Source organism: Leishmania mexicana, chromosome 10 (genome assembly GCF_000234665.1).
Source record: "Leishmania mexicana MHOM/GT/2001/U1103 complete genome, chromosome 10".
Lineage (NCBI taxonomy): Eukaryota > Euglenozoa > Kinetoplastea > Trypanosomatida > Trypanosomatidae > Leishmania > Leishmania mexicana.
In genome coordinates, this window is record NC_018314.1 from 333130 (window position 1) to 356126 (window position 22997).

General features: G+C 64.2%; 5 protein-coding genes across 5 annotated transcripts; all 5 read right to left on the bottom strand.

Annotated features, from left to right (window-relative positions):
* Window positions 1-162: 162 nt before the first annotated feature.
* LMXM_10_0790 (conserved hypothetical protein) lies at window positions 163-828 on the bottom strand (the record flags this gene model as incomplete). Its single annotated transcript, XM_003872868.1, has 1 exon — window positions 163-828. One exon carries the CDS (start codon window positions 826-828, stop codon window positions 163-165), a length of 666 nt encoding a protein of 221 aa, XP_003872917.1.
* A 1029-nt stretch (window positions 829-1857) lies between these two features.
* On the bottom strand, window positions 1858-5097 carry LMXM_10_0800 (conserved hypothetical protein; the record flags this gene model as incomplete). The annotated part of the gene is made up of 1 exon (XM_003872869.1): window positions 1858-5097. The coding sequence occupies one exon, from the start codon at window positions 5095-5097 to the stop codon at window positions 1858-1860; it is 3240 nt and encodes a 1079-aa protein (XP_003872918.1).
* A 2136-nt stretch (window positions 5098-7233) lies between these two features.
* On the bottom strand, window positions 7234-12795 carry LMXM_10_0810 (conserved hypothetical protein; the record flags this gene model as incomplete). The annotated part of the gene is made up of 1 exon (XM_003872870.1): window positions 7234-12795. The coding sequence occupies one exon, from the start codon at window positions 12793-12795 to the stop codon at window positions 7234-7236; it is 5562 nt and encodes a 1853-aa protein (XP_003872919.1).
* A 2117-nt stretch (window positions 12796-14912) lies between these two features.
* Window positions 14913-16115, bottom strand: LMXM_10_0820 (conserved hypothetical protein; the record flags this gene model as incomplete). The annotated part of the gene is made up of 1 exon (XM_003872871.1): window positions 14913-16115. The coding sequence occupies one exon, from the start codon at window positions 16113-16115 to the stop codon at window positions 14913-14915; it is 1203 nt and encodes a 400-aa protein (XP_003872920.1).
* A 1048-nt stretch (window positions 16116-17163) lies between these two features.
* LMXM_10_0830 (putative protein kinase) lies at window positions 17164-22281 on the bottom strand (the record flags this gene model as incomplete). The annotated part of the gene is made up of 1 exon (XM_003872872.1): window positions 17164-22281. One exon carries the CDS (start codon window positions 22279-22281, stop codon window positions 17164-17166), a length of 5118 nt encoding a protein of 1705 aa, XP_003872921.1.
* Between the last annotated feature and the right edge of the window lie 716 nt (window positions 22282-22997).

A 22997-nucleotide genomic window follows, 5' to 3' on the forward strand; every position in this document is an offset into this window, starting at 1 on the left:
AGTTCGTGGTGGTGGCTGGGAGATCCCCCACACAGACACATCCAGCGTATAGCAAGCAAGCATAACGTAGACGCCGCAGGTCGCCTTCTACATCCATCAGCGCTCCTCACAACCGCTGAACACCGCCGCATACACACACACACATACACACACAAATCTCTCTCAGGACAGGTCAAAGGCCGCCTCATCCTCGCCTGCGTCCAAGCCTTCCAGCTCCTCCCGTTCATAGAACTCGTCGGCGTTCTCGTCATCCACGAACAGTTCCTGGTCCATCTGCCAGAGGTCCCAGCCACGCAGCTTGCCGTCGCCGCTCTTGGCACGACGCACACGCGCTGCCTCCTTCTCGGCTGCCTCCTCGCGCTTGCGCTGCTTCCATGCCTGGAAGGACGCCTCCGTGACGGGGGTCAGGTCGGTGCGATCCTTCAGTTTCTCACGCTCCGCCTCTAACTTCTCTTCCAGTCTTTGATCATCTTGTTCCACCTCGTCGAAGTCCTCGGGGCGGAACAGGTACTCCTCCGGGTGGCACATGTACTGGTCGTCCCCCTCAGCGGTCTCCGCCGCCTCGGCGTCGCGCTTCTTGCGTTGCTGCTGGTCAACATCGTTGAAGAGCTTCGCCAGCTCCGCCTCACGCGCGCGCTTCTCCTCCTTGGCGGTGCGGCGCGCCGTGAGCTCCGCCTGCGACTTGCGATCCTGCGGGTTGCGCTGATCGACGCTCTGCTTCACCTGCTGGACATAGGCCTGCACCTTGGCGCTGCGGTTCTTGTTCTTGAGGCCGAAGGTCTTGTCCTCGACAATCTTTTCCTTCTTCTTCTGTTCAGCCTTGCCCATGTTGCACGTGCGGCGTTGCGTGCTGGGGTCGCGTGCGCGTGTGAGCGCTTTGTGGATGATGTGTGCCTGCGTGCAACAGTTCCGTCGCCACCGGCACGCACTGACGCAGGAGTTACGTTGTGCGTGTGTGTGTGTGTTGGGGAGGAGGAGTACGGGAGGGGGTACGCCTGTGGGCGTCTGTTGGGGCTCGTCAAAGGTATGTGTGTGTGTGTGTGTGTGGCGTGAGAGGATCCTTTAAAGGAAGATCGCACTGGGTGGGGGGAGGCCGGTGCTATGCGCGCGCGTGTGTGGGTGGCCCATCAAGAGGGAGAGGAGAGGAGAGATGCCGCGGTGAACGCAAGAGAGAAGTGAGCGGGGCGAAGACCATACCTCCGTTCGCATGCGGTGCGTGTGTGCTGTCAGCACCGCGCGTGACACACACACACACACACACACACACACACACACACACACGAGCACACGTGCACAGCACTCACGACACTTGCGGGCGGGAGAGGACAGAGAGGGGAGATCCGTCAAGAGATACGCCGCTGCCCCCCTTTCTCCCCGCTGCTCAAAGTGGGTATTGTTAAGAGGTCTGCAGGGGGGAGGGCAGGCACACGCATACGGGTACACGGGGGTCTGCGCTTCGTTGTTATGGTGGTCGCTTGCATACGTTCGTTACGTCTTCTATGCAGCTGCCGTCCGACAACACACGCACACAAGTATGTCCACGGGGACCAACAAGCACTGTACAGGTAGACGCACGCGCGCCCACAAACATCAACGCTGGCGGTGCACTCTCCGGCCGACACTGGTGCCGTTCGTTTTACTTTCCTTCGAGGAGGAGCCGAGTAGAGAAGGAGGGAGAGGGGGAGGGAGAGAGGCGATAAGCAGTGTGACCGGGGCATACACACACAAACACACACACACACACACACACACACACACACACAGTGAACACCACCACACCGCCACCGCGACCTTCGCCTTGAGACGACTCCGCCCCGACAGCTTCCTCGGTCGATCCGTTGACGGGTCCCTCGCTTCTCACTGGAAGTAGCGACGCTTCGGACGCTTTTTAAACCACTGATCCTCGTCCGCGTCCCCGGCCGCCACCTCCGGCGCGTCTTCCACTGCTGCTGCCGTGGCTTCCTCAAAGTCCTCATGGGCCGCCGGTGGCGGTGCGCGTGCGCGTGCGGTGGATCGGCGGGCACCACGACGCGTGCGCACCTGCAGAGTCTCCTCGTCGTTGTCCACTTTCTGCGGTGCACGTCGGACCGCCGGTGACAGTGACGGTGACGGTGACGGAGGCGGCGGTGACGGCCGCGCTGGGGCAGCTGTGACAGGGACAGCGCGACGCCCAGCAGGGGCCCGTGGGATCGTTGGCGCTGTCACCACTTCCACCTCTTCGTCTTCCTCCTCTTCTTCCGCGACACCGTCGTCTTGGTACTCCTCCTCCTCGTCCGCAGTAGCAGCAGCTGCAGCTACTGCTTCTACGGCCCTGCTGCTTCGTTGTGCGTGTGAAACCGGCGGCGCCGGTGAGGCGGCGCCGGCGCCACGTGCGCGCGCACCGGCCTCGGGTGCTGCGGAGGCGGAAGGAAGGGAAGAACGGGCAGGGGCACGTGCCGTTAGAGGTTCTTGCTCCGCCTCGTCAAGCTCTTCCAGCTCTTCGACCTCCTCGTATTCTTCGTCGAAGTTCTCTTCCGCCTCCTCTGCCGAGGGGCCGTCGTCGTCACTGTGCTGCGCGACGGGTGTTGACTTGGGTGCCGTTGCCGCCGCTGCACCGGCCTTGCTCGTTCCACGTTGCTGCTGCCACTGGTTGTAGATGGCCTCTTCGAGCATCGCTTCCTCTTGCTCTCTGTCCCGCGCAGCGTGTGCTGCTGCCGCCGTCGTGGGCAAGGGTATCCCTGCCGACTGCCGGTGCTTCCCCCGCGACGTGCGTGCCACCACCGCCTCATCGGCCTTTTCGGCCTCCACACGCACCGTGTCGTCCTCGTCGTCCTCGGGCACTGCGCGACGGCGACTAGAGCGGCCGGGGCTCGGCGACGAGGCAGGAGCTGCTGCAGCACCTCTCGCCTTGCGTGAGGGCGGTGGCGGTGCAGCTACTTCAACTTCCTCTTCGTCTTTCTCCTCCGCGTCCTCGGCCGCCTCGGCCGCACCCGCGGCGCGGTCGTCATCCTCTGGAAGCAGCTGCGCCAGCGTCGCGGTCAATGTGGCCTCCAAGTCCTCGCGATTGTGCAGCAGACTGTGCACCACCGAGGCCCCGGAGGAATCCTCGATGACCATCACGAGGTCATCGATGCAGCGGTAGTCGTCCATCTCATCCGCCATCCCGAGCGGGGTCGCGAGCGCCCGCAGCCGGTCGAGTTCCTCTTTCGTAAACGGGTTCGTCAAGTCGATGGTCGCTGTCGAGCGCAGCATGAAGTCTGTGCTGTCCGACGGGTCCGCCATCTTCGTTGCGATGAGGTGGTAGTGCACGACGTTCACGCGAGGAAGCACCTTGTGGCGTAACAGGTGCAGGACACCGAGCATCACCTCCGCAAAGGGCAGTCGCACGTCTTCCTCGATGATGTGGTCTTTCGTGGACGTGTAGTAGAGGTGCAGCGTGGTTCCGGAGAGGCGAACAACGCTGCAGCCAGCGCTCTGATCGATTGCTGGGCGGAACGGGGAGTAGCGCTTCTCCTTCGAGTTGAAGAACATTTTGTACGCCTGAACGGCGGTGAGTACCTTGCCAGATGTCATGTCGGTGACGGCTGTCGCCGAGGACGACGATGATGCCCCAGCCGCGGCGAAGACAGCAAAGGGCCGTGTGTCCGACGACACCAGCGGGAACCCGTAAGGCGGCAGGCGCGTGCCCTCGAGCACGACGACATGCTCCTCGCGCGCCAGTGCCCGCATCAGAACGGAGCCGTACAGAAGCGCGTTCACGCTCTCGCGCTTGTAGAACTCGATCGCTGCGTCATCCGTTGCCTCCTCCAGTGCCATCTGGTGCTTGTTGTACGACGTCCAGATCGTCTTGAGTGCCCGCACGCCGACCGGGTCGGCGTCCGTGATCGTGGCAGCGTGGTAGGTGCTGAACATGGCGAGTGGGTCGACCTGCGCGGTGTCCTCGTCGAGCACCAGAATGTCGCCCCGCTGCTCCTGCGCCTCCCGCTCCGCCTTGTTCGTCGGGTGAAGGTACCCGTCAGCGGTGTTGAACTGCTTCATCATCAGCTCTGCAAGTCGGACCAACCTTTCTCGCCGCTCCGCCGCGGTCGCCCCGACTGCTGTTGGTGATGACGGTTGCGCCGGGGCGGTGGACGAGGGCGTCGCCGCCGTCGCTGCGGGCTCCTCTTCCTCCACCTCTTCAACTTCTTCCTCGACCTCCTCGACGAGTTCCTCATCGTCCTCGTCCGCGTCCGCAGCTTCCACCTCTGCCTCGACGTCTTGTGGAGGTGGCGGCTGGCGCTGCTGCTGCCGAGGTGCCGTGGGGGCGGCCTCAGGTGCTCTCTTGCTGCCGTGCCGACCTGCTGGTGTGGATGCTGCGGCAGGGGACGGCTGCGCGCTGCGCGATGCCGCGGAGCGCTCTGTCGCCCTCTCCTCTGCCATTGCCTGTGCCATCTCCTCGCCTTCCTCCAACACCTCCTCGCTTTCGGCAACACCGTCCTCTTCCACCGCAGCGGCCCCAGACGCCTTTGACACTACGTCCGAGACGACAGGGCGCTGTCGAGGACCGCGACGCCGCGCTGCGACGTTGTCGTCGGCAGCCTCGTTGCGCGCAGAGTCGCCATATGAGCTTGCTACCGCCGCAGGGCCTTCGCTATCACCGTCCTGCTTCGCTGCTGTGGTGGTAGCAGCTGACTGTGCCGCCACTGACGTTGCATAACGCTCCGCTGCGGTGTTCGCCAGGGCTACTTCGGCATCCCTGACCGCAGATGTTTTCACGTCTACCAGATAGGGTGGTGTTGACGAGGCGGCCATGGCAGCGCCGTCTGTCAACCGCTTTGGCGCCATCAGTTCATCGGCGACGGCGCGCTGGATCGCGCGGGTCAGCCACGCCATCACCTCATCCGCTTGCGACCGCTGCCGGTGACGTGCGAGGCGGCTGTAGGCCGTTTCGAGGACACCGCGCGTGTAGGGGCTGAGCTGCACTCGGTCTGGTTGCTCCTTCCACTGCCCGAGCGTCGCCACACCGCGCAGGCGCAGCTCACGCGCGTCTTTCTCGCTTTGGTATCGCTCGCTGTTGAGCAGCACGTCCAGGCACTCCGCGTCGCCGCCGACGGCCCTAAGCTTCCGCTTCCGTGCCATGGCAGCAAAGTCGCGGAGACTGACCGCCTCCACGGAACCGCCGCCGACCTCCAAGTCGGGGTCGACAAGGAGCCGGACGAGGTCAGCAACAGTGTTGACTGCAGCAGCGGGGCCACTCGTGTGGTGATCATACGAATGCAGCAGGACCTCATCGATGGTGACCTCAAAAGGCCCGCGCTCATCTTCCGTGGTGTGCGAGTTAACAGTGTGGTGGGTGGCACCAGCGGAGGCGAGTGCGCTGGACAGAACAGCGCTGCTGCTGCTGCTGCTGTGGGGTGGGGTGGAGCGCAGCGCGAGAAGGACGCGAGACGCGTGAAGCGCACTCGAGTGACATGAGCCGCAGCCGCCGGCACCGGCCGCCCTGGTGCGTGGGCCGCCTGGCAAAATCGTTCCTTGTGCGAGTTCCAGCGGAACATGGATCACTGCGCTGCCACCGGAGCGGTGTAGCGGTAAAGCAGTCGACGTTCCACAAAAGACTGTAATCCACAGCGGACCATTGCCGTCGCTGCTGCTGCTGCTGCTACGCACTGAGATGGCCGCCGCTGTCGCCGCCGTGGCTGCGGCTGCTTGAAGACGGCCCCTTCGGAGCATCGCGCTTGCGTGCACGGCACTCGCAGACAGCTCCGTTCGTATGCCTTTTTTTTTCTTCGACACGGCACGCGGATGTGCAGGATCGTGCAGGCAAGCACACACGCACCGACTGCAAGGGGGTGCGCGGACGCCGGGCAGGTGCCGCCACGCCAGCCAAGTATGGGGCACACGCGCCCAGACACGCACACAAGGAGCAGGCAAGAACACAAGCCAACGATACACACACACAGCAAGTTAGTCGAGGACGAGCGCGCCAGCGACTGGTGTGATCGCGCACTCACAAAGAAGTTCTATGAAGGTACGTGACTGCAGGACGCCGTCTCAGCGCACGTGCGTGATGACGGCAGTGACGTGCACGGTTTATATGTCTATGCGTGCCGACTGTCGCTCTGTCCTTCCGATATTCTTGTCGACAGCTCGACTAGTTAGAATGCAGGCCGTCTTCGCCAAGCGTGTAGCGCGGCTATGAAGATCTGAGCAGCAGCAGCAGCGACACACAACACCACACACACACACACAACGTGAGCGCGTGCGTGTATTAGCAGGTGACCATGTGGAGAGGATGTGCGCGAGAAGGAGAGAGGGCGAGGGATGAATAGTCATCATGCGGGCCAACGCACGTGGCGTTGCATCCGCAGCCTCATTTATGTTCTTGTCGTTCATGTGCATTGCCGCCACGAGGGAGCAGCAGTAGTGGCAGGAAAGGAGGAGGCTCACGTACCAGCCTCCAGCGCCAATGCCCTTAACCCACGGCACCACCACCACCTTATCCTTCACGTACGCGAGCACGAGTTGCGGCAGTTTCACTTGCCTCATACCTGTCAGAGCGCCGGCTGTCCACATTGCCCTTTGGTCGCCTCCGACGTTCCGTCGGTTAAGTTTCTCTTGTGCGCTGAGAAACCAAGAGAGGGGGGGGGTACCACATCGGCATGAGACAGCAAGACACATGCGTGCATCGGCACATACATATATATATACATGTGCCCTCCCTGTGCATGCGCATGTGTCTTGCGTGCCTCGATATGTGTCCCAGATGCCAGCATCCTTTCTACACAGCCACAGCACCTTCCAACCATCCTCTATGCAGTACACGTTCAGTAAGAGAGAGAGAGACAGCAACTCCACAACATGTGCCACACACACACACACACACGTATCCGAGATGTCTATGGATCAACTACACCCCCACATACACATACATATATATATATAGATATATACCCCTCACACTCACAGATATTAGCAACACCTGCCATGATGGGAGGGACACATCAGCCCCTCGCAGACGTAGACCGTCGGCGGGCAAGGAGGGGAGAGGGGGACACGGAAAAGTGCCACTCAACGTACGTCGTCACAGCAGACTCTCTCACACCCACACACCCACACATGCAGCTGTCCGCCCCCTCCTCCGCCTCACTAACACCACCATCATCCGCGTCTAACGGGGATCGGGAGAGGGGGTTGGCGGGCAAACGTGGGCCACCTGCTCATGCCCCCTCCCCTCCCTCCCTCCCTCCCACGCACACGCACGCGCGCCACTATGGGCTACCGGCGCCTTGAGCTGCTCGGCTTCTTGTTTCTGGTGCTGCTGGAGGCGGGGGTTGGTTTTCTCTTCTTGGACGACGCCGATGCGACTGCGGACGTTGACGACTTTCGCCGTTTGATCTGCGAGGTCGACTGAGGCGCCGATCTGGCGGTTGCACGGTCACCACTCCTGGACATGCTCGCCGGCCGCTTCTGCCTGCTGGCAGCGGAGGACCGCTTTCCACTAGAGCTGTGGCTCTCGCGACGCGGCCGCCGGGACGCGACGGTGGTCATCTTGCTGCCAGTTTTGCGGCCGCCCTTGTGTCGGCTGCCCTCAGCCCCACGCGGCTTCACCACATCCAGCTCTTCCTCGTCTTCCTCGCCGCCATCGTCCTCCCCATAATCGCTCTCGGTATCTTTGCTCTCGCCAGTCTCCGCGACGTCGCCGGTAGCCGCCGCACCTGCGCCTCGCTCACTTTCCTGCGTGGTGGCTGTCGGTGTGCCGGCTGCTACGGAGGACCCTCCGCCACCGGCGCCGTTGTCGTCTCTCTTCGCAGTGGTTCGCGGGAGCACAGCCGAAGCGGTCTCGGCGCCGTCAGGCACCGCCACCGGCGGCGGGATCGGGTTCGGCGTCCACGGGCCCGTCACGCTTGCCATCGACCCAGCGAAAGACGCGTGGCTTTCGAAACCGCCGCCAGCTGCAGCGAGGGGCAGACCGGCCATCGGACTTGCAGGACCTTGCAGGTAGGCCGCCACCCCCGGTGCCGCCGTCGATGTGGATGGGGGGGACGGGGCAGAAGCTGGGGCGCCGGGGTTCGAACCCTTCAGCCCGGCAATCAGGCTCTCCGGCGTGATCACGTCATGCAGCCAGGCAAGCGCGTCGGCCTCTACGTCTTCGGCCACGGTCTGGCCAGGCGCTCGAGGCGACTTCGACGGTGCCACCCCTGCAACGGCTGCGTCAGCCGCCGAAGCGCCGATGGACGGCGGTGGCGCGTTGTAGTTGATGCGATCCTCCATCACCAAATCGCGCTGTAGCTCGCGCGCCGTCTCTTCACGCTGCCGATGCAGCTGGGCCGTCCAGTTCGTCATCGAGTCCACCTCATCGTTCATCATTGCCTCGAGCAGCGCGGCGGACTCGTGCACGTAGTCGCCGTCGGCGGCATTCAGGTCCGGAGAGGGACTGATGCCGCCAGCAGTGGACTTCCCCGCCGCGGCGTCCCGCAAGAGGCGCGCCTCGCTCGCCAGGTCATCCAGTTCTGCACCAGGCACTACATCTTCCTCACCAATGTTCACGTAGTCGGCATCGTCGTCGTCATCCACGTCTGCGGCAGCGTCCGAGGCTCTCCGCCCGGCTGCGCCACGACTCATCGCCTGCACCATGAGGTCCGTAGCCGACGCTACCGCCGATGTGTACGCCGGCAGCACCGTCGAGTCCGGCACGAGCTGCAGCAGCGTAGGCGAGAAGAGCGACTCCACCTCCTCTGGCGTGGACACAACGCTTTGCAGCACCCGCACCCGGTGCGTGTGCTCGATCTCGTCTATCAGTTCGGTGAGAGTGCGGAAATCCTTGGTGATGCCGAGCGACTGCTGCAGCTCGCGCAGCCGGTCTATCACGTGGTCCTCGAACACGGCATCGTAGTCTAGGTAGTAGGGTACGGTCGGCGCCGCTACCGGGTTGAAGACATCCACGCTGACGCCGCCGGCCACGACAGAGCCGCGCCGGCGCGCGTAGACGTTGACGTGGCCGCCACCGCTGCCGTTTCCAACCCGACTCGCCTCCGCCCCAGGCTGCGCCTCGTCCAGCGACACCACCGTCACATACTGCACTGCACGCACCTTGTCCGCCGGCAGCACCTGGCGCATCAAGACGTGCAGCACTCCTAGCAAGGCCTCGGCAAAGCGGGCCACCATGTGCCGGAGCTGCGCGGTGGTTGCCACGATGTTGTACAGTGCCAGGGTCGACCCGCACACAAACACGACGTCGCAGCCGCCGTTGAGGCCGACCATCGGCCGAAACGGGAAGTGGCTCGGCGCGGCGTTGGAGAAGAACATTTTGTAGGCCGACACAGCGCGGCGCACCGTCTCCGGTGTGGCACTTCGGATGAGCGACTCGCCGGCCGCAGCGGCCGTCCCACGCGGGTGGTGGACGCTGCTGCCGCGCACCCGCATCTCCGACGCCAGAAGAGGGAAGCCGAAGGACGGCACCTTCAGGTTCAGCTCCAGCTGCGCCCCCGCCACGGCAGCCGACCGCAGCAGCAGCGCTCCGTGTAGCAGAATGCGCATGGCGTCGCGCTTACGGGCCGGCGTCGTGGAGAGCGCGGAAACAACGCTGCGATACTCGGCCCAGACCTCTGCCCAAGCCCGCACAATCTTGCGCTCGTTGCTGCCGACACCGGTGCTGCTACGCAGCCGGGCTGCTGCAGCCGAAGCTTCAGCCGCCTTTGGCTTCGCGTTCGCGCTGCTGCCGCCGCCGCCGCCCTCATCCTTCACACCATCCTCATCCTCGGCGTCGCCGTCGCGCTGCCGCTCACTGTCCTCCAGCATCTGCCCGTCGCTGTTGAACATCCGCTCATCAATCGCGTCCTGCCTGGAGAAGATGGCGAAGAGAGCGAAGGGGTGCACTTGGCTACTTGTGTGGTTGTGTGGGAGCACCAAACCATCCTTGACGTCCTGTGGCGTTGTGTCGAGTTCGGTGCTGAGGTATCCGGTCGGACTGCTGAGTTGGCGCTGCAGCAGCTCGACGAGACGACGGCGGGTGCGACGTGGGTCCTGAAGAAGCGTTATGTAGACCGGCAGCTCAGCGAACAGCTCACGTGGCACGTAGCTGTGCAGCAGCTGCGGGTGCGCTGAGCCGTTGCCCATTGTGAGCCGCGGCAGTCCCGTACGCAAGTCCATAAGTGAAACGCGGTGGGACCAGAAAAGCTCGAGCGCTTTGCCAGCCAGCGCTGGTGCGTTCTTGAGCACCTCGTACAGCAGGCCAGGCATGTCGAGGCGGTGGGTCAAGTGCAGCGCGTGCAGCGTCGCCAGCAGCGGAAGCACACGCAGGCGCGACTGCAGTCCAACACCGCCGGAGAGAGGAAGGTAGTAGCGCCTGCACGGTGCCGGGCAGTAGGCCAGCAGCAGCGGCGTGGCGGCCGTGCCGGCAAAGACGAAGTTCACCTGTCCCACAGCCGCGGATATCTGGGTGAAGCAGGAGTATAGGTGCTCCTCAACGGACTTGCCAGTGGAGAGCCAGAGCGACATCACCTGCTGGCGCTGCTGTTCCAGGGAGGGAGAATGCGCTGCTTCCGCCGCCCGGGCCGGCGCCTCCGCGTCATCTCCTTCGTCGGCCTCGTCTTCACCAGTGTCGTCCGCAGCGTCCTCGTCGACGCCTGCAGCGCTGGATGCCTTGCGCGACGCCGCCGCGGCGCTGGACGAGTGGGCGAGATGCCCGAAGGCACCGCCGCGCATGCCACCGCTTCCGCCTACCGCGCTAGTTGTCGTGACCGACGACAGAGTCGCTGCGCTGCCCCACTTCACCTGCATCGCGCTCAGGGCCCGATCCACGTCATCCACGAGGATCGAGGCGAGCTGCGCCGGAGCGGCCACGGCTGCTGACGATGCACCGCGCTGTTGCTGCTGCTGATACTGGCGGTAGCCGGTACCTGCGTTGCGTGCCGACTGCAGAAGGCTCTGGTACCGCTCCCAGGACCAGTTGTTTTCATGACCCCACCAGTACACGCTACGCGGCGCACGAGAGTAGAGCTCCTCTGTGCGGATCAGGTACGGGCACGACGCGAGCGCCACGCGGAACCAGAAGCGGGCAGCAAAGGCGACTGGGTGATCATCCAGGTCCGGCAGGTACGGCGTTGCCGAGCCGCCGTAGCGCACGAGCACTACCTTGTCGCCTGGCCGGGTGGTGCGCTCGGCGAGCTGCTCCAGCAACGCCGTCTTCCCCGAGAGCGGACCGGCCTCGATGAAGTGGATGGGCTTGTCGGCGGCGGCCGGTGGATAGTGGAGCAGCGTTGTGAGTCGGTCCTCGAGCAGCTTCACAGGGCCGAAAAGCTGGTCCAGGCCGATGGCCTCCGCGGCGCTGAAGCCGTTGCCGCCGAACCGCTCTGGCTGCGCGATGACCTCGTAAAGAGAGGTGACTGCCAGCGTCTCGACGCGGCGGCGAAGTCGATGCAGCATCGAGAGGTATTCCTGCTCTGTGGCATCGTCGACAACGCCGCCGCTCTCGCGTGCTGTTGACGACGGCGGGTCCGGCTGACCCGACCACTCACCCAGCGTCACGTCCAACCGATTCGACCCAGTAAGAAAGGTACCAGGGGTGTAGGGCGGCGGCGCCTGCACAGCCAGTCCGCTCACGGCACCGCCGCTCAACGACGCGTCCGCCGGCGACGAGCGCCCACGCGAGGCCGTTGCCGCGACTGTAGCCGCCTCGTCGACGGAGCTGTGAAACACGAAGTAGCGCACTGGCACAGAGCGCAGCTCTAGCAAGCTACCGGCCCGCTTCAGGAGCCCTGGGACGCGGTCCAGCGCGAGGTAACCGTTCTGCTGCAAGGCCTGCAGCTCTGGCGGCAGCTGGTGCACCACGGCTTGCTCGAGCAGCTGAGTGAAGGCGGCAGCGATGACGCCGTACGAGCGCTCGGTGATTTCGCGCTCCGCCTGGTCGTCGCCCCGGCCGCCTGGGGCGGCGCCCATCGCCGCATGGTTCGCCACGTAGTCCTGCCGTACGCTAGAGATCACCTTCTGCACAAACCGCAGGTAGTGATCCAACGTGCACGCTTCACCTGGCCGGAGCATCGACTGCGGTTGCTGCCGCTGTGTCGCGTTCACGACGGATGCAGGCGTCGCGACGCTGCCGCCACCACCGCTCAGCATCTCGCCGAGCATGCGCGACTCGACGCTCTGGAGAGGGTAGCGTCCCGTAACGTCGTTTCCGAAAACTGCGGCGGCAGAGGGCGACGAGACCGAGGATGCAGAGGCCACGGAAGGGGGGACTCCACCACGGTTGCGCACAACGTCCGCTGGCATCCACTCCCTCCGCTTCGCCAACATCGCCTGCGAGGCCCGGTCGACCGGAATTTGTAACGAGTCGAGCACGAATTTTCCCATAACATCTGAGACCCAGTGCGATAGGATGTCCTCGACCTGGTTGCTGGTGTTCACGACCTTGACTACCTCTGCCATGTACGCCTCGACGCTCTGCGCGACGGCCGTGTCGAGGGCACTGCGGGTGCGGGCCGACACCTTCACAAGCTGCGGGTGCTCGAGCCACTGCTGCAGGGACTGAATACCGGCTTGCTGCAGAGCCGCCAAGTCCTGCGCTGGCGACTCAGCCGCCAGTCGGGCCGCCTGCTGGTAGTACGTGCTCTGCTCCATCCACTGCTGCCATTCCTTCCTGCCACCCAACGCGAGCAGCTGGCGCTTCGGCTGCATCGCCACAAACTCATTCATCGTAATGCGTTCGACGCCCTCGGCTCGAGGGTCGATCAGAAGCTGCACAACCTTCGGCAACGCCAGCTCCGATGCAAGCGTCTCCTCCACCTTGACAATGTCCTCCACGCGTGCGTCGAGGGTGGGCCCACTGACTGCAGCCATTCGGCGAGCGGGGGTGGGGCGGAACGCTCCCTGCGTCGCCGCGGCTATCGATGATGACGGGAACACAGGAGCGGTGGCAGTAGGCCCAGCTGTTGCGGCGGATGGCGTTGCTCCTGCTGGCGATGGAACGTTGTCGACGCCGCTCTCGCTACTAGTCAATATGGGGCTGGCGGATGCCCGTTGTGAGGCTGAGGCTGCCGCCGCTGTTGGTGCCGCGTCGGCCGCCTGCAAGATGGCGGAGATGTTCTGCGTGTGCAGCGGCGAGGGGGGGCTCTGTGAAGCGGGTCGCATTGCGGTAGCGCTTGAGGAGTCGATAGTCGACGCCGCTGCGGCGGTCGTTGCCGACGTCTCTGTACTACTTGACGGTGCCGAGGACACGTGCTGATACCACGGCAGTCGGCTCGGCTCGCTGCTGCCCGGTGGCTTGTATACGTAGAGGCGAGGTGCCGTGGAAGCGAGCACGCCGCCAGCGCGCAGCAAGGTGGAGCAGGACAGACATCGCACCGAATTCGCGTGACTGTCGCTGTTTTTGCACGGATGTGCGCCCACGACGCCAACGGAGAGGGACGTAGCGATGTGTCGTCGGAGCATCGGCCAGTAACGGGGTGCAGCGTGGGTGGATGTGAGCGCAGAGCCGGCACAGGGCGCATGCACCCGCACGCGAAGGTGGTGGTGGTGGGGGATGCGATGCCTGCGCACCTGTGTGTCTCTGCTGTGCGTGGAGGCCGCTGAGGCAAACAGGAAAGCGAACCACACGCACCCCACTTATACACTCAAAGGCGTGTAAACGGGTGAGTGGTGGCCGGCGCGGCAGCGGTGGTGGTGCCTCGTGACGCGGGCGCTCTCGCCGTCTCCAAACCCGCCGTGCGATGTGGCGCAGCGTGTCGAGGATGTCTATGAGTGTAGGCGTACACGAGAGGCAGCGTGCGTGCAGTGTGCAGTGTGCAGTGAAGCGTCTATCACTCTATTATATGAAGGAAAGGTTAGCACGCTACACGCGAAGGGCGGTGTGTGTGTGTGTGTGCGCGCGCGGCGGCGGCGGCGGCGGCGGTGGTGCAGGTGGACACAGATGCGGGGATGTATATATATATAGATATATGAAAAGAAAGGGCTACAAGGGGGAGGGGAGGGGGGGGGCTGGCCTCCCTCCTGGGCACATGCGTGCGTGTGTGCGTGTGCTGCACCGGTTGCAACGTTGGCCTTGGCGCTAGAGAGATGAAGAAGGCGGTGGGGGAGGGGGGCAAGAACGGCGACGGCACACACTCACTACAGTGGCGCAGGCATACACGTACCCGTATACCAGCACCGCACCAGCTCAGGCGACGCGCTTTTCTATATATATGTGTGTGGCTCGCCCGCCTGCCCGCTCGTTGGTGCCGCTGCCGCTGCTGCAAGGAGAGGGTGTGGGCGGATGAGAGCAGTTGACGAGTTCACACCTGCGGGCCGCATCGAAGATGACACACCCACACACCCACACAGACAGACAGACACTCACATAGACAGACGGAGACGGTGGAGAAGAGAAGGTGGACGGTGAGCCTGGTGTGGGAGAATGGACATGACAACCGTCGTCACGCGCACACACCCGTTGTGCGTGACGACTTTTCACCCCTGCGCACACGCCCCTGCGTGCGTGTGTAGCCCCGTTCACACCACGGGAAAGGGACCGAAGGACAATGGCGGTGGTGGCGGATAGCTGCAGCACAGATCGCTGGAGCTTCTCCGGATGCGGTCTCCCCCTCAACCATTGCCATTCCCTTTCTTGGCTTCTCTCTCCGCGTGTGTGTGTGTGTGCAGCTGCTTGACATTCGACCGTGCACTCGCGCACGCATGTCGGTGTGCACGGTTGGGTGGTTGCAACCGCACCACACACACACACACACACACCCGCTGGACACGCGTGGAAAAAAACGAGGCTGTCACCCTCACGCCAGCCAACGCACCGTCCCTGCGCATGATGCGTTACCGGACAACCGTAGCTGGAAAGGGCGCACTCGCGTCTTACTGACATGCATGAAAATCACGTCCAGACGTGAACACCGCCAACGCCACAGCACCACTATCGTTGCAATGTAGTGGTGGTGGGTGTGGGAGGGGGGGGGAGTAGGGAAGTTGGACTACGTCACGAACTTGCGCGGCGCACCATCCATGCCCGGGGTGATGACCTCCGCCTCCTCCCAAATCTGCGCAGCGCGCTCCTCGTCGGCGCGGGCCTCGTCAATGCGGCCCAGCGCCTCCCGCGCCTCGGCGCGCAGCTGGTACAGTGTGGCGGAGCGGTTCGCCTTGACAAAGGCCAGAGCGCGGGTCAGGTCGTCGTCGGCGCGGTGAAACGACTTCAGCTTGCAGTAGATCATGCCGCGGGCCACGAGCACCGCACCAAGGGCCTTGCGATGGCGCTCCTTCTTTAGGTCGGCCCCCTCCGTGATGAAGCTCATGCTCGCCGTCAGGGACTTGAGGGCCCCGGCTGGGTCGTCCTCGTACACTTGGATCTTCGACCGCGTGTACATGGCCATGGTCAGTGCCATCAGCTTGTCGAACTTGGCGGACATGTCAATGCCGAACTTCTTCTGGATGTGCGCCCGCACCTTTGGATGCTCCAGCCACTTCTCGAAGAGGTCGATATCGCGCATGTAGCGGTTCACAAACTCGTGCGCGCGCTTTGTATCCTGGTTCTCCTCCAACACCATGTGCGCACCGTGAAGCAGCCCCCAGTGCACAAAGCCGTTGAACTCCTGCCGCTGCTGAACGTTCTCCTGCCCGTCGCGTTGAGGGGCGAGAAGGTGGTCGACTTGGTCCTCCACTGTCATGGGGTTGCCGAACGCCTCCAGCCGCTTCTTGTCCTCCTCCAATGCGGCTTGGATGTCGAACATCACCTTGCTGTCGGTGAAGCCGTCGTCGTCGATCTCGTCAATGGCCGGGTCAAAGCTCGGCGGTGGCACGAAGCGCCGCGTCTCCTCGAACGTCTCATCAGCCATGTGAAAGTCGTGGTTGATGAAGAAGTTGTCGCCCTCGTAGCTTAGCTCCAACGGCTTCTCCGGGCTGAACATTTCCTTCAGCTCCGGCACAAACATGCCGTCCAGCTTCTTCTTGTTCTTGTCGAACGGGCTGCCGAACATGCGGCCAGACCAGTTCTGGTTCTCCGGCGGCCACCACTTGTCGCTCTCGCTGAGGCCCTCCTGCCGCTCCAGCGGCTCCTGCCCGGCGCGCTGCGCATCCGTGGCCCGCTGTACCATGCGGCGGCGCAACTCAGATGCTTCCGCGTCGTCTTGCCGCTTCTTGCTGTACTCCACGCCGCCTGGTGAGGCACCTGGCGTGGTCATCAGTGTGCGCGGCGGTGGCGTGTTACTCGCCAGGGAGGAGGTGTGCGGGGAGACGCCGGGTGTGTAGCCGCTCGCGACATGGCGGCGGGAGAGCATAGGGTCGTAAAGTGGAGGTGCCCGACTGCGACTGCCAGGGCTGTCGCTGACACCACCGCCGCTGCCGCCAACTACACCAGTCGCCGCCGTTGCAGCAGCCGACGCGCGCGTGCCTTTGTGTGGCGTTGCTGTCGAGGATGACGAGCCGCTAGAGGGACCTCGGAGGGCTGCTGTCGTGTGCAGGCGGCGTTGGTGAGATGCCAGCGCATATGTTGGCACCGCTGCAGCCGTGCACGCCGTCGCGCGTGCAAGGGTGGTCGCTTGGTACATTGCAGAGATGAAGATGAAGGGACCGTGTCGATAGAGAGTGCAAGAGCGGCGAAGAGGGAGCGATGCCCGTTGTGCAGGCGTGCCTGGCTGCGTGCGCGCGTGTGTGTGGAAGGTGCACACCGAAAGGCGCCTTCTCGTCCAATGGCCACGGCGATGGCGAAGTGCAGAAAAGTGAAGACGACGACGCGACAAGCTGGGGCGAGGGTGTGACGCAGAGAGTAGAGCAAGAAACATGCGCGAGGGATCGGTGAAGTGGAAGGGGGGAGGGAGAGGGAAGGGGGGGGGGTGGCGCAGGCTGGGGCCGCCTTGACAGGCGCCGCATCAGTGGGCGCGTACACTCCCTTGCCACCCAAACCCACCCACCCACCCCTTCTCTTCTGTCCACGCGTTGCGAGCGATGTGCTTCTTCTCCTTCGCATACTACGGAAAAAACGGCGATGTAGCGTAGGCAGTGGAGGGCGAAGGGCACCTGTACCTCCCCCCACGCCCAGGCCACAAGCACAAGCGCTCACACAGCCACGCGGGCACCAGAGACGACAGCAAGTCGAGGAGGTGGTCGGTAGGTGGGTGGTGGTGTGGGAGAGAGGCGGGGGAGCGGTGAGGGACAGGTGCGCGTGTCTGTGTTCAAGTGATGAGCATTCACGTCGAAGAGCTACGGTGTGGTGACAAGGTGGCCGTGCGTTCAAGGGCTCGAGTCTTCGGTTTGGGTGATGTGAAATGTCTGAACAAGGTAGCGGCGGCACTCCACGGCTGTCATGCGCTCCTCCCAGGGCTTCCGCAGCAGCGCCAGCGTGAGGTACTGCAGAGGTGTAAGAGCGGGTCCGCTGCAGAGGAGGTTGACGTTGCCGCCGGTGTTGCCTTTTGCATGAAGGCCGCACGCGTGTCCGCCCGCAGCGGCGTTGAGACCGATCGCCGTCGCCGGCGTCACCATCGCTGCTGTTGTGAGAGGCCCGACCGTGGGCAACACAACAGGCTGACTTGCCGCCTCCACGAAGCACTCGCGTGAGTGGTCCTCCTCGCCGCCGCAGCGTGGATCCACACACTTTGGGTACAGCCGCCTACCGTAGAGCAGTTCGTACAGGGTGGCGCCGAGGCTGAAGGCGTCAGTCGGACGCCCACACACGGCGTCACGCAGCGCGCGCAAGTCCATGTATTCGAAGGTGCCGTACGAATCCTGCACTTCGTCCATGGGGTCCGGGCCGACAAGGCGGCAGTTGCCAAAGTCGGAAAGGTAAAACTTGACCGCGTCTGTCGCAGGGCCCGATGCGCTGAAGCGCTGCAGCCGCTGCTGCGAAGGCCCGTTCTCATAGGCGAAGAGAATGTTGCTCGGCTTGAGGTCGAGGTGGAGCAGCCCCAGCTCGTGCATCGCTGCAAGCGCCGAGCTCACGCAGTACACCATGCCCTTCGCAATGCCGTCGCTGCGGGAGATGCCCTCCACGTCGCCGTCGCACAGCTCCATCACGAGAAACACCGTTGCGTCGCTCTGGGTCAAGTCGTCGTGGGTTATGGACAGAAAGCGCGGCAGACGGACCGACTGCAGCCGTGCACGCGTGGCCTGCTCCTCTGGTCCCTCCGCAGCGGTAAGCCGCTCCATCTGCACGGCCACTTGCTGCTCCAGCGTCAGCGGCGCGTCCTCGACATCCTCTTCCGCCCCCGTGTGCGGGGCACGGCGGTGTCCGCCACGGGCGAGCATCCTCACTTCCACCTCCAGCGCCGCCTCCTCGGCTCGCTTGCGCAGCCGCTGGCGCCACTCCAGCGCCTCCTGCGCCAGCGGCGGCAGCGCCTCCTGCGCGTGCACAAAGAAGGCGCTGTGCAGCGGAAGGACATAGGGCACCTGCATCTCATTCAGGAAGCGCATGGTGGCGATCTCGCGGATCGTGGAGAAGGAGTCTTCGATGTTGGCTTTGGTGCGCAGGATGATGGGGCACGACTTCACCGCGACAAGGTCACCGTCCACCGTGAGGCAGCGCCACACAAGTCCGAAGCTTCCCTCCCCAACGAACTCCGCCGAGGCGAAGGCGGCCCAGAAGTCACCGGCTTCGAGGAAGTGCATCGGAGACATCACGTTCTTCGCCGCCTCCATAAAGCTTTTCTTCGTGAACTTCGTTGGGAAGAAGTCGCGCAAGAGGGTGTCGGCTGGCCGGCCCCAGTCCGGCACCGCCGGGGTCGCCGCCGCCCCGGTCTTCGCATCCTGCGCACGACGGCGTTTTTGGCCTGGCTGCCCGGCCGCTGCGACGTCGTCGGGGGAGGCGCCCTTTGCGTCGCCGGTCACCACAGGGATTGCGGCGCTCTGCGGCAGATGACGGCAGTCCGCATGGACGCCCTCCTGCAGCGGTGAGGCAGCGACGACAACGTGCCATGCTGCGTGCTCCTCCTCCTCCTTCCCCTGCGCCAGCTGCTGCTGGTACTGCTGCTGGTATGCGTGGATGCTCCGGTAGAGGGGGCTGGAGGGGCGCAGCTCTGGGTCCAAGCGGTTGGGGAAGATGAAGTCCTTCACGTGCGGCTTTTGCAGACTCTTGAGCAGGTCGTCGCCATCTTCGTCGTTGGCCACGACTTCGTCCGCCCCTTCCACACGGGCGCCTCGCTTCGCTTTCGGCAGCTTCGACGATAGCCCTTCGCGCCCCACCTCCCGATCGCCAGACGCCTTCGTGTCCGTCTCACCGCCGCCCTCCGGCGCACCCTCGTCGTCGTCGTCGTCGTCGATAATCAACGGCAGCGACAACTGAGAACGCGCGTCTACGCCGGTGACTGGCGATGCGTGAAGCAGCGCAGGCGCCGCAGGTGAGGCGTTTGCCGCCGACGCTGAAGACATGGGTTGCGCTGAGTACACCGCCCCCTCGAGTGTATGCACCTTTCGGGCGCGCTGGCGCGGCGGTGCTTCGTCAGCGTCCTCGTCCTCCGTATCGTCGTCCAGGTTGATGTAGCAGTGAGACACCGGCCTACTTGAGAGCCACTGGTGGGTGGCGCTGCCAGCGCCGAGCGAATGCGAAGGACCGGCAGACGTGTCTGGTGGACGTCGACGCGGACGGAAGGTGGGGGACAAGATCTCGGCAATGGGGTGGCTCTTCTCCGCTGGTGGCCGGCGGCGAGCCTGGGCTGGCGACAGGACGGCATTGCTTGACTGGTCCACGCGAGCGCCAGCGCCGCCGCTGTCTGCCTTGCTCGGGCTCGGACGTCGGCTTCTCAGTCGCCCAGGGGCCTCTGTCTCTTCTCCGCTCACTGCCATGCCCCCCTTGTGTGGCGACCACGACGGCGAAGGTGACACGGCGGCAGCCGCTGTGCGTACAGGCGGCGTGTACACTGCGTCCGTCTCCGCGTCGATCTCCATCTTCACGGAGACGAGAGGAACGTCGCTGCCGTTGTCATCACTGGCGTAGTCGTCGTCGTCGTCATCCAAGCAGATCCACATGGTGCCAGGAGAGGCGATGGGCCGCGTCGCCGCTGCCTTCGTGATGAGTTGCGTCGACGGTCGGCTGGCAGCCGGTGCCGCGGCCAGCCCACTCGGCACGACGTGCAATGGGGCCCGTGAGCCGCCCGCCGCGTTCGTGGAGGCCTGAGTGAGCGTTTGTGTTGCTTCTCTCGTGGAGCTGAGGGCTGGAGACGCAGAGTGCGCGGCGGGCTGTGTCTGTGACAGGGGTTGGGGCAGAGCCGAGGCGGCGTCGCCCTTCATGCCGCTTTTTCGGCCGTCACCGCGCAGAGACACCGGCGAGACGCTCAACGATTTGGGCAGCTGCGTAATCTGCGGGGAACGCCACACAGGCGGCTCTCGCAGCCGCAGCTGCTGCGGGGTCGTTGTCGTCGCGGCGTGACCGCCTTCGGGGTCGGCATCGGCCTCCGCCATCACATCCATATCCGCGAGCCGTGAGAGCTGTGATGAGGATGGGGAGGTGAAGCTCAGGTGAGGGCAGGCGTACGACGACCACTGCTGCTGCTGATGCTGCTGGAAGGGCGGGTGAGCAGGGAAAGGGGCCGAGGTCGCGGAGGATGTCGGGGCAGCGGGGTGGCTCGCCTCCACCGCATCCCCACCCGCCGTCCGCTTCAGCCACAGGTACGACGAAGAGGGAGAGCACTGGCGGCTCGTGTTGCCGCCCATACGGAGGTGTCCTGCCGGAGCGGGGAGCGACTGAGCGGCAGACGCCACGGCCTTGTGGTGCGGCGACGGCGGAGCCTCATCGTCCTTTATTGCCGACGATTGCGTCGACAACAACCGCGTTGATGTACCGCGGCAACGGTCATCTGTGACCCCGCCGCTGTTGTGGAGGTGGTGTCGATGGAAAAGTTGCACACCACCGGCGCTGCTGGCGCGCGGCACCAACGAGGGCAGCGGAGGCGGCGTGACAGCTGTGGCAGAGCCTGGCGGTAGCGGGGGCCCCTCGGTCGCCCTCCCCACGCTCCATCGGCTCTCGCTGTCAGTGTGGGTGGCGATGCTGCTGACCTCCAGGGGAGGTGGCAGGTGTTGGTGGTGTTGCCGCTGTCGTCGGTGAAGTTCCGGAGCGTCCGCTTCCTCGACGCCGTCTTCCTCGCTGCCGTCGCTCATGATGAGTGTGCCATTCGGCGAGTCGTCTGCGCGGATTGAGGTGACTGAGATGGAGCGCGCAGGTTCAGTGAACAGCCGCTTGACGGTCTCCGCTGCATGCGCGGGAGGGCTGCCGACGTGTCTGTCGCCTCCATCCTGCAACGCGTCCGTGTCGCGCAGAGGCTGCGTAGCGGGGGTGCCACCGGCTAACAACTGCCGCTGCCACCGGTGGCTGCTGGACTTGCTCTCGCTGTCTGCCATGAGGGCCTCTGGGCTGTTCTCAGCGCTTTGGCGGCTTGGACTGTCGGCGCCGTTGTTGTTCTCGTAAGATGTCTGTTTTCGGGTGCCGCGCACGGTCGGCTGCAGCAGCGGCGGTGGCGGTGTCGTGCAGTCGCGGAGATCTAGGGTGGTACTGCTGCTGCTGCCACAACCGCTAGCTCCGGCGTGGAGGAGGCGAAGGGGGTGAGTTGGCAGGGCCTCTGAGGACGTGACGAGATGCTGCTCCCCTGCTGCGGCAGTCGACGTCACAAGTGAGGGGTGAAGCGGCGGCGGCGGAGCGTCGAGCTGACTCTGGCGAGCGTCACCGTCGCTCCTTGTGGCGTCGACCACGTCACTGTGGAAGAGAACGGTGTCTTCGCCATCAGCGTCCTCTTGTTCGGCCCCATCGTCGTCGATTGTTACCACGACGACGGGCCGCGACAATCGCGTCACCGTCGCATCGTCATGCACAACCTCTCTGTACGTCCTCTCCGTCTTTTCCTCTGTGGCACTACTGGTAATGCCGCCGCCACCGTCGAGTTCTTCGTCCATTCGAGGCGGCTGCTTGACCGTGGCGCTGTTTCGATGTGGTCTGGTGGCAGGTGCCGCCGTTCTCGCAGCCGCCGTTTTAGCTGAAACAGGGGGTTGCGATGACGGTGACGGCTTGCGCCTTTGTGCGCCAGATACGGCTATCTTCTCGGCTGTTGGACCACGTCCCGGGGTGCTCGGCGCTCGTAGCGGAGCCGCCTTCTTTTTGTCTGCGGAGGCTGCTGTGACCTTCACGATGCTCGCCTTCCGTGTAGCAGCCTTCGAGGCCATCCGCGCAGCTGGCGAGGCGCAGGAGAGATGTGCGGGGCGTTTGTTCAGTTTCGGTTTCGACGTACTTCTCTTCGACGCTGCCGCGGTTTTCGGTTCTGCCGTCCTGCGCTGCTGCGTCTTCGCCGCTGTGGCTGCTGCTGCTGCTGCTGCCGCTGTGGTGGTGGAGGTCTTCTTTGACCCCACGGCTTTGCGCTTCTTGGGAGGCATGGTGACTAAAGACAGAGGTGCGGGATAGCAACAGCAGCAGTTAGGTTGTGCGCTGAGTGTGTGTGTGTGTGAGTGTGTGTATGTGTGTGCGAGGGAAGTGCACGATGGGTGATGACGGGAGCAGTGCGGTGCGTCCCCCCCCCCGCACAACACACCCGCGATCACGCAGAGGGTAGGGGAGGGAGAGGACAGGAGTGCGCAGACGACGTTGACAAGAGAGAAAGTGAAAAGAGCACGAGCAGGCAGAGTGCGATGAAGCAGTGTGGCGGTGCCTGCGTGTGTGCGGCGTCGGTGTGCGGTGGCGCCTTCCGTGGACCGTGTGCACAGCTGTTCTATGCAAAGTGCGTGGGCCCGATAACACGCACGCAGACGCGCTTACATGTGATGTGGAGGGATGGGGAGGGAGAGCAAGTTTAAAAAGAAAATTGCGGGCGTCGGCGGAGCAGCGAGTTCCGGGTGAGATGAGATATGTGGTGTGACGTGTATATATGTGTATTTGTGTGTGTGCGCCGCCGGTGGTGCCGACTGTCGCCGTGGTGGGGGTTAAGAGTAGGAGGAGGAGGGCGGTGTGGTGGTGCGTGTGCGTGTGCGTGTGTGGGAGGGGGGGAGAGGGATGAGGAAGTTGCGCGACAGTGCTCAAGGGCGCATGCGGGTGGCGACACCACAGACGATGGCGGAAGGGTGCCACTCTGTTCGAGAAGAGCGGAGAGGGGAGA